At 37.9% G+C, this 15736-nt stretch overlaps 3 protein-coding genes across 3 annotated transcripts in view; 2 read left to right on the plus strand and 1 right to left on the minus strand.

The window, feature by feature from the left end:
* uhrf1bp1 (UHRF1 binding protein 1) overlaps nucleotides 1-15736 on the minus strand; it is a 38318-nt gene that overhangs the window by 22227 nt on the left and 355 nt on the right. The gene's annotated exons all lie outside the window — the stretch shown is intronic.
* Nucleotides 322-8680, plus strand: LOC121895243 (protein ILRUN-like). The gene is made up of 5 exons (XM_042408235.1): nucleotides 322-620; nucleotides 2435-2589; nucleotides 2707-2904; nucleotides 4513-4838; nucleotides 6261-8680. The coding sequence occupies exons 1-5, from the start codon at nucleotides 463-465 to the stop codon at nucleotides 6294-6296; spliced, it is 873 nt and encodes a 290-aa protein (XP_042264169.1). The 5' UTR covers nucleotides 322-462; the 3' UTR covers nucleotides 6297-8680.
* On the plus strand, nucleotides 13668-14475 carry LOC121895719 (SAM pointed domain-containing Ets transcription factor-like). The gene has a single exon (XM_042409142.1). It carries the CDS (start codon nucleotides 14044-14046, stop codon nucleotides 14473-14475), a length of 432 nt encoding a protein of 143 aa, XP_042265076.1. The 5' UTR covers nucleotides 13668-14043.

The raw sequence follows: 15736 nt of genomic DNA on the forward strand, positions 1-15736 counted from the left end.
GTGGAAGAGGACCCGCTCCCTATGTAGATATAAAGGGCTCATTCTAAGTCAACAAAAACACAACGTTTCTTATTTTCAGATGATTATACACTAATTAAAACATACGTATGAATATTATATTCCATTTCTGCCAAGGCCACTAAATTCTACACACTGCACCTTTAAGTTGAGTTGAGGTCCATTGTATAAACCTTTAGCTTTTCTCCCCTGTCACATCTTTTATTTTTTATAATCTGGATTTAATGCAGTCTTACGTATGTGCAAACAAAATAAATAAAATAAAGAAAGCTCAATATTTTCTTTTCTCCTGCAGGCCTGTGGCTCCTCTTTGGGTAACACAGAGGCATAAGATACAATCATGTGACATGCGCACTTGGCCCTGTTGTCGAGTTTGTTATGACAAGCCGAGGCCTCGGACTAAATTAGGAGCGAAGCCCCTGTTTCTGCCGAGGCGAATTCACGATGGAGGGCATGGACCTGGACGTGGACCAGGAGCTCATGCAGAAATTCAGCTGCATGGGTACAACGGACAAAGATATCTTAATATCGGAGTTTCAGAGGCTGCTCGGGTTTCAGCTTAACCCCGCCGGATGCGCCTTCTTCCTGGACATGACCAACTGGTGAGCTCGGGGACTCGGCGGGCCTGCTGCGTGGGGTTAATGTGGAGCGTCTGTGCACTAGCTAGCTCACTACAAAGAAGTTTCTGTACAAAAATAATTAGTTGGGAAAACAGACAAAATAATAATAGGCAGTGTTACCCTCATTGTGACACAGAATGAAAGCGTTTACGTTGGGCATGTGAAGCGTGGGTTCAATGACAGCTAACGACGTTGTAGTAACGTAACTAACGGTTAGCTGAGTCAGTGTGTCTCCGACTTTTGATTGCTCGTCATTTGCTGTTAGCAAATGAACGCAGGTTTTACACACCTGATAAACATCCTCATAAAGATAAAAAAAATAGTAGTTTACACACAAGTTAGTATCTAAGAGGGTGTGTTATTGTAATAAAAATACATTTATTTTCTTTCTGTTAATGTTTGTCGTGGTTCAGGCTGCTGACTGGAGTTTAGTCACCACTTTACTAAGCTAGGTTTGCTAAACTGAACCGATAATTTTATTTATTGTAAAGTATTTTCTCTCCGCTCTGTATTAACTGCTTATTCTGTAGCTATGTGAGGACAATGTTATATAAGTTAGACACCTTATTATGAACGGTGAAAATGATCAAACGTTAATGTCCGTCTCTCCTTGACCACATTGAGAGTAGCTGCCGTTTATTACGTAACTCCACCAACATGTCAGTTGCAGAGTCGAGCTCAAAGCTCACACAAAGGTGTTGCAAGTCTGGTGAATCTTTACTTACTGTCTATGTGTAGATTTGTTACATACTGAGAGTACTTAAAGCAGTGAGCATTTCATTTTCGGTTACACATTTTTTTTTTTTAATGAAAGTGTAAGCAACGCATGAGTCGTTGTGTGAAAACGAAAATGAATATGTGAGGGTGTTTGAGTATTTTTTTTTCTCCCTTTCTGAGATTAATTTCTCTGCGTACATACAGCTGTACTATGCCAGTGCAGGTCTATGTTAAGTTAACGAGGCAGTGCAGGCTGTAGTTGTATCACGTGATGCCGTGTAATAGCTCCTCTGCAACGGGCTTTCTAAAAATAAAAAGTGCTGCTTTGTGGATGACCAGCATGTCACGAGAAGCACCCAGTATGAATCTCTCTGGGTCTGCGGACATCTCAGTTGTGGCCCTCATGTTGCTATTTAACCAGTCACTAAAAATGCCACAAAATGATGCTACTAAGAATGAAATACTCCAGTAGCTACAAATAAATCTCTTGTATGAAAATGCAATTTTTTTTCTGACATGCAGGTTTATTTAAAGGGCCTTAGCAGGATTCCCCTGGTTTTTTGTTTTCATTGGTCTTATACATGCTGATGTGTGTTCTGGGGTTTTCTGTCAACATTCAAACATTATTTTGTCAGCATTCAACTACAGCACAGCTTTCATGAGGCTTTGGCACCATGCCAGTATCTAAGACTCATGGGATATGTTTAGAGCTGAAACGATCAATCAATAGGTTGAAGGACAAATATTAATTGGAAATAATTCTGATAATCGATTAATCGTTTAAGTCGTTTCTCTCTAGCCAAAATGCCTCTCATTTATTGGTTACAGCTTCTCAGTTGTGAGGATTTGCTGATTCTCTTTGTTTAATGAGATTGTAAATTGAATATATTTGGGTTTATTCTGTTGATCAGACAGAATAAACTATCTGAAGACGTCACTGTAGGCGTGTAGAAATCGTGACAGGCATTTTCCACTATTTTTGATATTTTATAGACCTAATAATTAATCAAGAAATTAATCAGTTCCCTCTGCATATATCACGTTACGCTCATCTGTATTTCTTCCTTCTGTTTGCCCAGGAATTTACAGGCAGCCATTGGAGCCTACTATGACTTTGAGAGTCCCAACATCAATGCACCATGCATGTCCTTTGTAAAGGATGTGACGATCGGTGAGGGCGAATCTGTTCCACCTGACACACCTTTCACAAAGACCTGGAGGATACAGAACACAGGTAGAACATACTTCCTTCTGGAAACAAACACTGTGTTTAATTTACATGTTACACTGTAATTTGATTGAACACAGATGTCATGTAGAGTTAAAGCACAGCTGTCTGCCTGTCTTCCAGGTACAGAGTCGTGGCCTCCTGGAGTTTGCCTGAAGTATGTCGGAGGAGATCAGTTCGGTCACGTGAACATGGTGATGGTGCGGTCCCTAGACCCTCAGGAAATGGCTGACGTTAGTGTGCAGATGCAGAGCCCTGTGTCTCCTGGCATGTACCAGGGCCAGTGGAGAATGTGCACAGCTACTGGACTTTACTATGGAGGTGAGGACAGAAAACTGTACACAAAAAACTAATAAGAATTGTGGATTTTTAAGAGCTGAGTATAAGGTTGCAATGCTTTTTCATGTTCAGCAGGTGAGGTGCTGAGATCATGTTAGCTAGATGGTTATTAGAATAATTTTTTTTGGCATTTCTGCTTTCTTAGAGAATAAGAGAGCTACACTTGAGTCCATCAGTGTGTTTACATGCACTTAACTGTCATTAAAAACGAGAAACCTGGTTTCTGTAACCAGGGAAGGGGATTATAGAAACTTGGTTTGCCCTTTTTATGAGTACACATGTACTTTCCCTGTCTGCAAGACTGCAGACAGCAAAAGCACAGTGGAGCAGCTCAATGAAAGGAAAGATCATTACATGCAATGATGTGTCCTGATATTTAAAATGCATCCGCCCAAAGTCTGATTGAAACTGAAACTAACACAAAATAGCCTGTAGAAGTCTAAATAAGTCAGTTTCCACAGCTGAACATTTGATTGTTTGTTAAATTTAGACACTTTCACACTGTTAGGAAAGCACTGCTTATCTCTCTCTCACTGTGCTGTCAGGATGCTCTGACACACATACATTAAAAAAAAACGAAAAAAAAGTCAGGAATCAGCGGCTTCTATCACTAATACAGTAAAAATTAGTAAGCTACACTTCCAAAATCAGGTTGTAGGTAGGAGAGAAATCTGGTAACTGATCTGCTGCCTGTTTACAAGGATTTACAGTAACCAGGTTACTACACTGCAGGTAAACGTGTCCCCCAATTATCCACAAAACCTGGTTTCTCTGGGTAACCTGGTAAATTAAGTGCATGTAAATGCACTGCATGTTGTTGTGTATATAATTTGTCCAGTGACATCAGTATTAAAAGTTGTCATCCCCCTTGCCAGGCTTTCAAGCTCTTAGTGAAATATTAGATTTTACTGCAGCTTTTTTTGTATGACCCAATTGTAAATATTCCCTCAGTGCACTGCCCTTTTCAAATAGATAGTTATTTGTCTTAAACTAGGCTGCAGATATGCAAATATACACACATTTATTTTAGTCAGCAGTAGTAGGCAAGAGTCATTCCTGAACATACAGTGCGAGGTCATTTTTTATGCTTTTTACCGCAGTAAAACTATTAAAATATTAGATGGCCAATCTGTTAACATGCACAAATTGAATTAAGAGTCATTCATTTAACTGATTTATGTCTTCCTGCTACTTCAATGTGCATGATGGATCGCAGCAGGAAATCCCCGAAGACTATCGTACTTACAAATTAAGCAGCAAAGGAATACTCAATTAAAAAATGATACTTGGCCTTAATATTTCATTAATGTTAAGGTGGTCACAGAGATAATTCCTCACCTGACACCATCAATTTCCTGGTTTTAAGAGAGAAAAACGAACTGCAGACCTGGAGCACTTTAAATCGTTGAGTTAATTGGATTTTTATGATTTATAGGTTTTGTAATGTAAGCTTTTGGTATTTCACACCTATATAGGCACAATCCCCTGTTTTAGATAGAGACCCAGTAACATAATGCACAACTCTATCTTACTGGAGGATAGTGTCAGTGGTTTTTTATATTATAACACACTGTTTGTTTCTCTTGACAGATATAATTTGGGTGATCCTGAGTGTGGAGGTCGGAGGCCTCCTCGGCGTCACGCAGCAGCTTTCCTCCTTCCAAGCCGAGTTCAACACCCAGCCTCACCGCAGCCTGGAGGGAGACTACAACCCCTTCGCCTCGCCAGAGAAAACCAAGTGCCCCAACAGCAACAACAACAGCCTCCACCATGACGGCGGCCACATGGTCTCAGAGGAACATTGGCAGGGAAGCCCCAACCAGCTGCAGCAAGATCAGAATGGACTTTCACACAACTCTGTGGATATAGTAGCAAACCGTCTACAAAGCAATCTATCAGTAGTCTCTTATAACCAGGTAAGACATGTCATGGGGCAAGGAGATTCTCTGTACCAGTGAATCAGGGTTGGGATTGTTTTCTTCATCAAACTGACAGAATAACTTCAAAACCTGAAATTAATTAACTTGTTTCATCTAATTTTTAAAGAAAAAAATGAGTATGAGGAGGAGAATAACTCAACTGAAAGTAACACCGACATTTAGATCTATCTATCGAGTGGGGAAGTATTCATCATATTTTTTTGTTATTTCAATTTAAATTACCACGGAAAACATTGCTCAGGGCTGCAGTATCAGAGCAGCTGAGATAAATGAATTGGGTTGGTTGTTCTCCCTATTTCCCATATTAAATTAAAGCTACAAGTCCATTCCTCCCCATGTATTTTCTTTAAACTGATCCTTCAACAAACAAGACCAAGAGTCTGTTATGCTGCAATCGGGGACAGCTGTGATTTGAGCTAAACGCTAACGTCAGCATGCCAACATGCCCGCAGTGGGCTGAGCAAAACTCGGGAGGAGCGGCTGAGTTTGTTACTAAAATGAGTATAGCTGGTCCACCTTAAAGGTCAGTCCACCTTAAGTGAGCCCGGTCAGGTTGTCGCTTACTTTGGGGCTACATAACGTGTCGCTGTCTTTTCAACCGCTGAACTGCTGACACAGGCGATTTCATTATTTTAACTTTAGCAGTATGCAGTGTGGGTTGGACAATAGCCAGCAGTACATTTAGGGAAGGCTTATCCTTCTCTAGCCCCTGATGGGAATGTTATTTGTACTGCAGCTATATGGTGATAAAACAAAGTATTGGGCAGATTGAAATTTTGACTGTAGTGTACTTTGGATGCCGGCAGCTGATGTTTTACAGTTATTGAGCATGTGAAGCAGCTGCTGACGTATTTACAATGTTTGAGTTAAGGCAACAATGCGAACTCATTGCTCAATATGAGATTGTCTTAATCTAAAGTATACAGTGGATATGATCATGAAAGCAAGATAAATCATGTCAGAACCTTTTACACCTTTAATGTTAAATTGCATTATATATACAATATTTAGGTTTGTGTTTTAAACTTGACTTTTTATAGGTGTAGCAATTTAACATTAAAGGAAAGGAAAAAGATGATTTTATGTGTTTAATTTCCAGATTTTTGGCCATCAATCAATCAATCAGAAAAAAGGATATTATTGAAAGCATACTTGACATGTAGAACTGCTGTTAAAGTAAAAAATAAAATATTTTTTATTTTATTATATAGTCTGAGCAGATTCGTTGGCTGTACGTATAATGAAAGCTCTATTCTTGTAGTATGTATGTATGTATAAGACAGTTAAATTATACATTTAAATCCTCGTTCTGTCTCATTTTGTAAATTTTCTACTCATGACGCAGCTCTACTATCTGCTTTTTTTTGGGTTTTTTTTAATCATTCCCCTTCTTTACAGGGTATACAGGAGCCCTCTCCCTTTGGGCACTCTTAAATATGGGACTTGTCACAGAGAAGCAGCACTAAACCGTACCTCTGGAGTCTGTCACACCAATAAGTGAATGAAGAGGCTTTATCAGTAGCTGGTGGAGAGTCAGGAGGTTCTAATCACTTTATGCAAAGTCGCTCTCCACTTCAGCGACACTCTTGAGAAACCAGAGGCCAACGCTTCTGACGTGCAGCTCAACCAACATCCCACACCCACTGTATGCACGTGTGAATGCTAAGTTAAAAATGAGTGCTATGAGTCTTCTGAGTGATAACTTTTTTTTTTCTTCTTTTTTTTTTCTCCCCCCCCCTCCCCAAAAAATTTTTTTAGTTGTCAGAGTGAAAATGAAACAATGATGCCAGGAGTGTGTATTTGTGAAATTCTGTGTATATGTGTGTGCATTGTGCAACCTGAAAGAGATACTTTGGAGGAAAAGCCATTTATTTTGCCAACTGATTCTCCAGTTTCTGCTCTGACTGCCCAGATATATTGATTTGATTTCTGGACCAGTTCCCTGTAACTAAATCTGATAATATGGGCGTCTTACATTTTATCTTAATTGTTTAATATGCGGTTTTTAAGAAGTGACATATTCCACAAATATATCTGAAGCTCATTTAAAGGCCAATTCATTTTTTTTTTTTTTCATGCAACATGGCTCATGCATTATGGCCAATCATTTATATGCTGTTATAGTACCTTCAAACTGAGATGCAATGCAATTTTCCTCCACTGGAGGGAGTCCAGTTATCATTACTCTAAGATGAGACGAACACTGAGAATCAGAACTCTCATATACAGTATAGCTCCCATAATTTGGGAAAGTATAGTCCACATTATTGTGCAGGAACATATTTTTATAAAGCTAAGTTTTACAGCCAACAATTATTATTATTACTATAATTATGCTTCATATTGTCAACAGGACTTTTTGGAGTTACTTAAATGGACTTTTGTGAAATTGAATTTGATTTGGTTTAAACAGTCCTGTGAGAGAGTGAGGGTTTCTTCCCATATATTAAGTCATTGCTGGCACCTGGCATATATATACACATCTATGTAATATCAGAAGAATAGTAAGTAATGGTGATAATGCAGTATTAAAGATTAGATTATACACATGGGATATATTTCTAAAATTAGAGCCACAGCTCTTTTTTTATCAAATAACAGCCTGTTGAAGAGGCTTTTATGGCCCATTAAGAGCCATCACCGTCATAACCATCCATCTATTTTCTTTACTACTTCTACTGCTTAAGGTCAAGAGAATCAGTGATGTCTTCTCATATAATAAAGACTTCCCCAGTGAGTGTCTGAATCTAAGATTTAGTTTAGTTTTACATGCTTACATTAAATTTTAACAACCCAAGATAACAGGGTTAATTCACCCGCTATAAGACACTGAAGTGATATGAATGAGGATGAAGAGCTATATACTATTAAGAAAAAAAATTAAAACATAAATGTGTTTTGTCGCCTTGTTCTGAATTGTCATTTTAAAGCTGTTTTTATCTTGTTAAGTTGAATGTGTTTGATGAATGTAGAAGAGGATAATGTTTTAGGAAACATATTCATTTACCCAAAGATTCTACATTGTGTATTTGCATTGAATTTGCATCTATATTAATATTATTATTCTGCATTTTCCTGTCTCTTGTTAAAGTTATGCACTACGTTTGTGTCTACAAATGTTCTCACAAATCATTGATGAGCCAAACACACAAAAATACATTTGAAAATTTGATCCTGTTAGATCGTTTTAAGATGCAAACCAAACCAAGAAATTTACAAAGACATGACAGAATCATGAATCCTTAAGAATTGTTACTGCATAGTTAGATGCACTAACTAGCTGGTCTATGCACTGAGCAAAGCGACATCCATGATAAGGCCTGTGTGTATTTTCCTCCTCCAACAAGCACAGTTAAGTCCTGAAGGGTTTATCGACTCTGTGATTTTTATCTGTCATTCGCAGCCGGTGTGTTAGACCACCTTGACAGGTAAACACCCTTTTAATTAAGTCGCTAACCGTAAGCCCCGGGGATACTGAGCTTTTTGACAACATGACAATACTAGCCAACACTACAACATGCCGTGAGGATATCTAGGTCTCTTTGCCATTTCACAGAACGTTGTGCATTTCCTGTCCAAAACGTTAAAGACAAATGTTTCTCCCCTTGTCGTTAAAAAGGTACCGGCTGTCAATGTCAATTCAGCGAGTGCAAAGTGTGTTTATGAAGTTTCCACTGGCCAGATAGCAGAAGGAATCAGTTGGCATTAGACTCATACAACAGCACATTTATGAGAGTGAGGAAGTGCATAAAGATGAAAGCTTTTTTCTTGTATGTTTGACGAATGTTTGTATGATTAAATTATCACAGAAAAGTAAAGTCTTGGGCTTTGTGTCATCTCTCACAGTTTCCAGGACTCAGGAGCTGTTTTTATTTTGCTGTTTTCACAAAGATTATTAGGCTATTATTAGCTTTCTCTGTTTTTGTTCTTCTGAACAAAGACATGGCATCCCCTGTCGTCTACTCTCAGACATTAAACAGGATTTCATAGTTTTTAATCTAGTTTGCATTTCTATGTTGTGTGTTGCATTTTAACTGGGGTCTATGCCATTATACACACTAGCGCAACTGTTTTATGAATTATCTCTGGAGGAGATGACATCTTGATTTGGGAAATTATTTTAAAGGTCAATGGCTCACTATTTTTATCAAATATTCTCTACAATATATGGTCATTTTTTAAATAGATATAACAGCGGCTTTATCTGTTGTTTTTTTAGTAGCTGCACACCAAATAAAGCATGTCAGACAAATACACTTCTTTGTGAGACAGTGTAGCTTTAGACAGACCTTGGCCGGTAGATGTACTAATGAAGTTTTTCTCTTTATTTATTTTAAGGGGGGTGTCAGATTACATGTTAGCCTGGAGGTTTACTGGTCAAATGCTGCATGCAGCTCCTTTAAATTGCCCCAGCTCTCCCAGTCAACAGCTCTGTCCAGCGGCAGTCTGCACAACCAAACTGCCTGAAGGAGCAACTCTCGCTTCCCATGAGCTCGGCTGAATGTTACATGTACAGTAAATGTGTCACAACTGCACAAGAGAACTATGAAGGTTGCACAATAAATATGAGATTAGCTTCTGAATGACTCACTGTGAAGGTCCAGTGGAGTAAAAATTATTTGAAGTTATTGGGCAACTGATAAAAGCAGATGTAGTTTTTCAGGCAGTAGCACCTTATAGCATGAAACTATGCTAACTTCAATGATGGAAAGCTGTAATTCTGCCATTTTTAAGGAGGCCTTTAAAGATGATAAATGTGGCTGGATAGACAGGCAGCAGCTCCTTTGAATATTTCGACACAACCGCACAAACATTACTGTTTAGTTTAAGCAAACATTTGCACACTCTTGCTTTCTCCTTCCTTCTCTCTATAACTCCTGTCCTCGCTCTGTGCGCCACTTATTCATGCTTTGGAGCCAATGTGTCCTTTTCTTGTGTCATGTGAATTTAAGCTGAGATCAAGCCTACAAAATACACACTAACCACACAGTCAGATATTAATAACCAACACAAAGGATCCTCTCTCCTCAAGCAAGATTCCCATATGTCTTTCTGTTTATGCTGACAGTTTCTGACATAATTTCTGTCACTTTCCATCTCATCACTTCTGTCCCATTGATCACCAGAAGGTCCAGTGTTGACTGTTTGGGTCCATTTGGTTTTCTTCACCATGGAACCAGGCACCATAATTCGCTTGTATCTTCCTCAAGCTTTGCCGAACTGGAAAGCTACTATATGCAAATAGTGTGCTAATCCTCATTATTCATGCAAAATAGCAGTTTAACAACCTCCCAGTGTGTGTTAGCACCACTCAAGTATTCATCAAGTGTGATTTAACTTTTTCTACAGCAAGTTTCCCAGTTCCTTGAGTCTAAAGCATTTCTGGACCTGAGCTGTAGATTTATGCCAAAATTAGCATTGATCTCAAAAAAATATTCCTCACCTCTCACACAGAATTTTGACCTTTTACATGATTATTGGATCAGATTAGATTAGATAACATTTGATTTCACCGGTGCTTTGGCTTTAGTAGGTTTTGTATTTTATGTTCACAAAGTTTGAAAACTGCCCTTCTTGAAATGTTCTTAATAAAAATAAAAAAAAACAGCTTCTCCCCAGGCTGTTAAGACTCACCAGGTTTGTTTACTTAAGGAACTCTCCATACCAATACTGCCCCAGGTCATTATTAAGTAGGCACTTAGCAGCCTCCCTCATTGAGACACACCCTTTCTTTCAGAATTGATATGTCACAAAGGCATTGTGTCCCAAATAAGTCAAACTCTTGCTACTTGGGCCAGGAGTCAAACAAGGTGTCTTCGTATTTGAAGGGGACAGGAGGGCTCCAGCCAGCTCTTAGTGCTGGGACAAAACTAGATGTACAGCACATCCTCACACGAGGGCAAATGAGTTTAAAACTTCAGAGGATCTTGACATTTGTCTACACTGAAACTAAGACACAGGAACAGTTCAGAAGAAGAGCCAGACAGAGCTGAGAAGAGGCCTCAACCACAACTCTACCGAAATCCACTTTTTTTCAAACACTGTCAAGGTAAGACTGCAGACAGCTCATTATAATACTTGGAATACTGCTTTTACTATACTACTGTTATTACTAGTACATGATAATATCTGCTACCACCACCGCTACCGTTTCTACCAGTAATCGAAGAAGTAGTTTTCCAATTCTATAATTTAATAATACTCCACTACAAATTAGTCACTACAAAGTCTTACTTTTGAAGTTTTACCGTAGTTGATATAATAGTGTAATATTAATCATAATATGTATATTGATGTCATAGCTTGTCATGGTGAACACATTTTTATACTGTCTATATATCTTGAACATTGCCACATATTCTCTAAAATTATCGCATCTGTTTTTAATTTCTCTATTATTATCTGCATCTGCAAATTAACTAGTAACTATAGCAATCACATAAATGTAGTGGAGTCAAATACACAACATTTCCCTCCGAAATGTAATGATGCAGATGTGTAAAGTAGCATTAAAATGGAAATACTCATGGAAAGTACCTCAAAATTTTAGTAGAGTACAGTAAATGTACTTTCCAACACTGTCCATTACTGCCATTACTACTACTACTGCTACTACCGCCACTGTTATTACTACTCTTGCTATTAAGTGCACTGCTGTTATGACTGTAATGTATTACTATTTCTACTCCCAACTACATCCACTACAACTATTATTACCATTACAGTGACTAGAGGCAATTAGATTGCTGCCACCATCACTTATACTTACATACTTATATACTATATTACCATACTACTACTACTACTACTACTACTACTACTAATAATAATAATAATAATAATAATAATAATAATAATGAAATAATGATAAATTTATATAGCACTATTCCAAACAGAGTTACAACGTGCTGAACCAACAGAATAAACTTTAAGAATGCTAAAAAAAATTAGATAATTAGAAGTATTTAAAAGTACAACACATAATGAAACAGTAAATCAATGAGGGACATAAGAAAAAATAGAACCAAACAGGATAAAAACAATAGTAACAAATTAAGGAAATGCTATCTGATAAAAGTGAGCTTTAAGAAGTGATTTTTTGTGGTATACTCTAATAAATGTGTATTCTAATGTCTACACTGTCTACAAGTATGAAATATTGAAAGTAATGTGTTTTAAATGGGAATGTAGACAATTGAACACAGACTTTAGCAAGAATTTACTATAAAGTACACCTTTATTCCAAATGTTTATTTTCTGATAAATGTGTATTTAATTTGGATGAATAGCAACTCATAAAGGTGTGTTATCAAACACCTGTCCTTTTGTTCAAATAACAGCGGAATGCAGCGAGCGAATGACCAGAGTGTTTCATATTGATTAAATGCCTCTCGTATCAGTTTGGCTGCTAGCTGATGAAGTGTTAAAACAGCACCAAATATAAATCTACAAATAATAGACTTTGCGCTTTTCTTTTCTTACGAGCATGCTGCCTTCATTTGAGCAGCACAGAATCTCCTCACACACACACAGAAAAGACATTTGTGCCAAAGAGAACGGATAATCTAGAAGAACAAGTTTTCTTTTTTCTTTTTTTTTTTTTTTTTTTACCGCTGCCAAACATTTGAACTGCTAAATACCTGGAGGCAAGGAAATAATGGTAGAGACATGGACCATGTGTCCAGACATCTAGACCTTTCTTCTTCTTCTTTTTGAAATGTTCCCCTATTTTGACATTTGTTAAATTTGTGGTGACCCTGTTTTACTGTAATATTATTATCGATCTTGCTGCACTGCACACTAAAAGAGCAAGTGTACAGCCACGCAATTAATCATTCTGAAACTCTGGAAATGAAATGTAAATGTGGGAAACATTCGACAATAGACTATAAATAACAGCTTCCGCAGCTATTACTGTCATCTTAGCCTCACTTCAATCATTTCATCAGTTATTCGTAAGCCTGCTGTGTTAACTGAACAGATTTTATCTTTTCTACTGCTTCTGAGAAATGCCTTGTTTCCTGCCACACCGACTCACACAATGTGTCATTGTATTGACAATGCTTTGGATTGGAGGAGAGGTCGCCTGATCAATTCACCTTAGAACAATACTTAGCGTTAAACAAAAGGTAACCTGTGATATTCAGAGTGAATAGAGTCTGAGTGCAGCTGAAGATGCAGATCATTATTCATTAGACCTTTAGTGAAGTCTGCTTCTGTCTTTTGTACTGCTTCATATATTCTACTCTGGTCAGAGTCTAAAAGGAATGACAGATAGAAATACACCGTGCATTAAATGAGTACAAATGTAGTTTGGTTACTGCCTGTTGAAATATATAGTTTAAGTTTTCATCCATTTGTCAAATTAAATACTGGCATACAGCACCACTCCCAGTCTCTTACTCATACTGTGATGAAACTGTTCCAACTTATCTTTTATCCACATATTATATGTGTCACACCCTTTATCAAGTTTTCTTCTGCAATTAATTTGTGATCCATTTTGCAGACCTGATGTATTTCATATTTTTTGAAAGGCATTGGGTATTACACAATCAAATCCCATTCATTTTGAAGTTAAAATGGACAAACGCATTCATTTTTACTTGATAGTCGGTGTTTCAAAGAAGGCGTTGAATTTCCTCTTTCTTATCTGTATTCATGAGCTGAAAGGTGCAGGGAGATTGGATTCAGATATTGTTGAATGATGTTGACAAAATAGATCAGTATTTCACACAGTTTGACATAAATATTTTCAAACGTTAAGATTTATATCAAAAATCTAAAAATACTTTCTTACAGATTCTGGATTAGAAATATGAAACTTGACATTTGAATTACATTAAAAAAAACACACCGAAAGACAAACAAAGACAAAGGTGAATTTAACTGTCACAAGCCTCCAGTTGACAAAGCTTGAATGACTGACTCTATATTTCAAAGTGAGTCCCAGCAAAGTAAATACCATAGAACAAAATGTCAAGTTGACTTTAGGATTGCTACTGTTTAAATATTGGGCATTGGGGTATGGTTTCAGAGCAGCATCGATGCCACTCTGTCTCATCAAACAATGTCATACTTGAAAATGTCACGTAGGAGGTAAATCTGTTATGACACCGATGACAACATTTTGTGAAAACAGTGCTTTCCTTTTTTTTTTAAGTATTAAAGCAACCTGAGCATGGGGAGTCCAGGCTGTGAACACATGGGCTTCACTGCACACTCGCCTCTCTACATCAGTCATCCCCACACTGACACCAGGATGGCCTGGGTGGACGAGGTGGAGGATATCAAGCCACCCCGCAGTTTGTTGGGAATCCCTGAGCTCAGCTGGCCGGGAGTCTACCTCCCCTGCTACGACAGATTAGCTAAAGAGGAGAACCCCTGGGTGCTGAAGATGACAGAGGCCCCTGTTCCCGCTGCTCCTACCGCTAGGACTCCGGAGCTGAGCCCGCCTGCGCCCAGCCAAGCCCAGGATCCCCCCTCTGAGATGCAGGGTCAAGTGGAGGAACGTTGTCTGGAGCAAGTCCAGTCTATGGTGGTGGGAGAAGTGCTGAAGGATATCGACACGGCTTGCAGGCTGCTCAACATTGCACCAGGTACAACTGTTTAATGTCACATAACTCCAGAGAGACATTTAAATAAAGAAAGTGTTGACAGATGTTGTAGTTTAGTAAATTTCAACTTTCAAAGGCCATCATTTGTTTGTTTGCTTTCACTTTAACATCCATAGTGACACAGCTGACACCTGGTGAGCATCTGAGGCTCTGCCCACCTTGTGCAAACTTTTCTGTTGACAGATGATTTTCTTCACTTGAACAGAGTCTATAGAGCCTTAAAATCATACACTGTGTGGGTGATTGCTTGCTTTTATTATTTGTATTAGGAGACACACATTAATGGAGGCTTATAAATCATGTTTTATCACAGTAACATAACTTGAAAGAGTACTCCAGCAATATAGCTTTGCACTTCCATATTCGTTGGGCCATAAGCCCCAGAAATGCTGGATCCTACATTTCCCATAATGCAACAAATAGCATGTTAGATGGCAATGACAGTCCGCAACAACTGGATGGATTGCCATGAAATCTGGTTGAGACATTCACGTTCCTCTCATGATGAATTGTAATCATTTTGGTGATCTCTTAACTTTTTATCTAGTACCATCATTAGTACATAATTTTAAATTGTCCAAAATTTGGTTTACTGGTGACTAAATACCTGCAAAATGAATTACATTACTATCAGCCTCAGCTACGCTTTGTGCTGATTAGCATGCTAACACACGCACAGCTCCACATACCCAGTTTGTAATGCAGGCTTTCTCTCTAAAATTGTAGTCTCCAAGCCCAAAATGAGATAAATACTCCCACCTTTAATTAACATGTTAGTCATTATGCAGCACAGCACTGAAAACTACTGCCTGATGGTTTTAACAACGCCCAAACCCTGCAACTTTTAAATCCAGACTGATAACCTTATTGTTCTCAAGAGTTTTTAACTAAACGCTTTTAAAACTCATGGTTTTATTATTATTGTATGATTATTATTTATTATTTTATTCTACTTCTTAATTTTTATTTGCATTTCTACATAAATTTTATCTCTTATTTTGCTCTTTTCCAACTGTGTTGTTTTAACTTCGAACTGTATTGTTTTAACTTCCTTGTACGGCACCTTTAATCTACCTCTGTTTATGAAATGTGCTTTATAAATAAAACTGCCCTGCCTTTAAATTAACATAATGGTGACTCAAATCCATCAACAGCAGTTTTAGCTCTTGCTTTTGTATTCTGGTTTGATTAATGAACGTTAGTCATACTGTCATCCAGACCAATTCTAAAAATCACTCTGTATTAAGATACGCACCA

This window comes from Thunnus maccoyii, chromosome 4, assembly GCF_910596095.1.
Source record: "Thunnus maccoyii chromosome 4, fThuMac1.1, whole genome shotgun sequence".
NCBI lineage: Eukaryota > Metazoa > Chordata > Actinopteri > Scombriformes > Scombridae > Thunnus > Thunnus maccoyii.

Bases quoted from the DNA above. Each gene is read 5' to 3' on its own strand.
- LOC121895243 (XM_042408235.1), top strand. From the start codon at position 463: ATGGAGGGCATGGACCTGGACGTGGACCAGGAGCTCATGCAGAAATTC. The intron at 2,905-4,512 runs GTGAGGACAGAA...TTCTCTTGACAG, and splicing joins TACTGGACTTTACTATGGAG to ATATAATTTGGGTGATCCTG. The intron at 4,839-6,260 runs GTAAGACATGTC...CCTTCTTTACAG, and splicing joins CAGTAGTCTCTTATAACCAG to GGTATACAGGAGCCCTCTCC.
- LOC121895719 (XM_042409142.1), top strand. From the start codon at position 14,044: ATGGGGAGTCCAGGCTGTGAACACATGGGCTTCACTGCACACTCGCCT.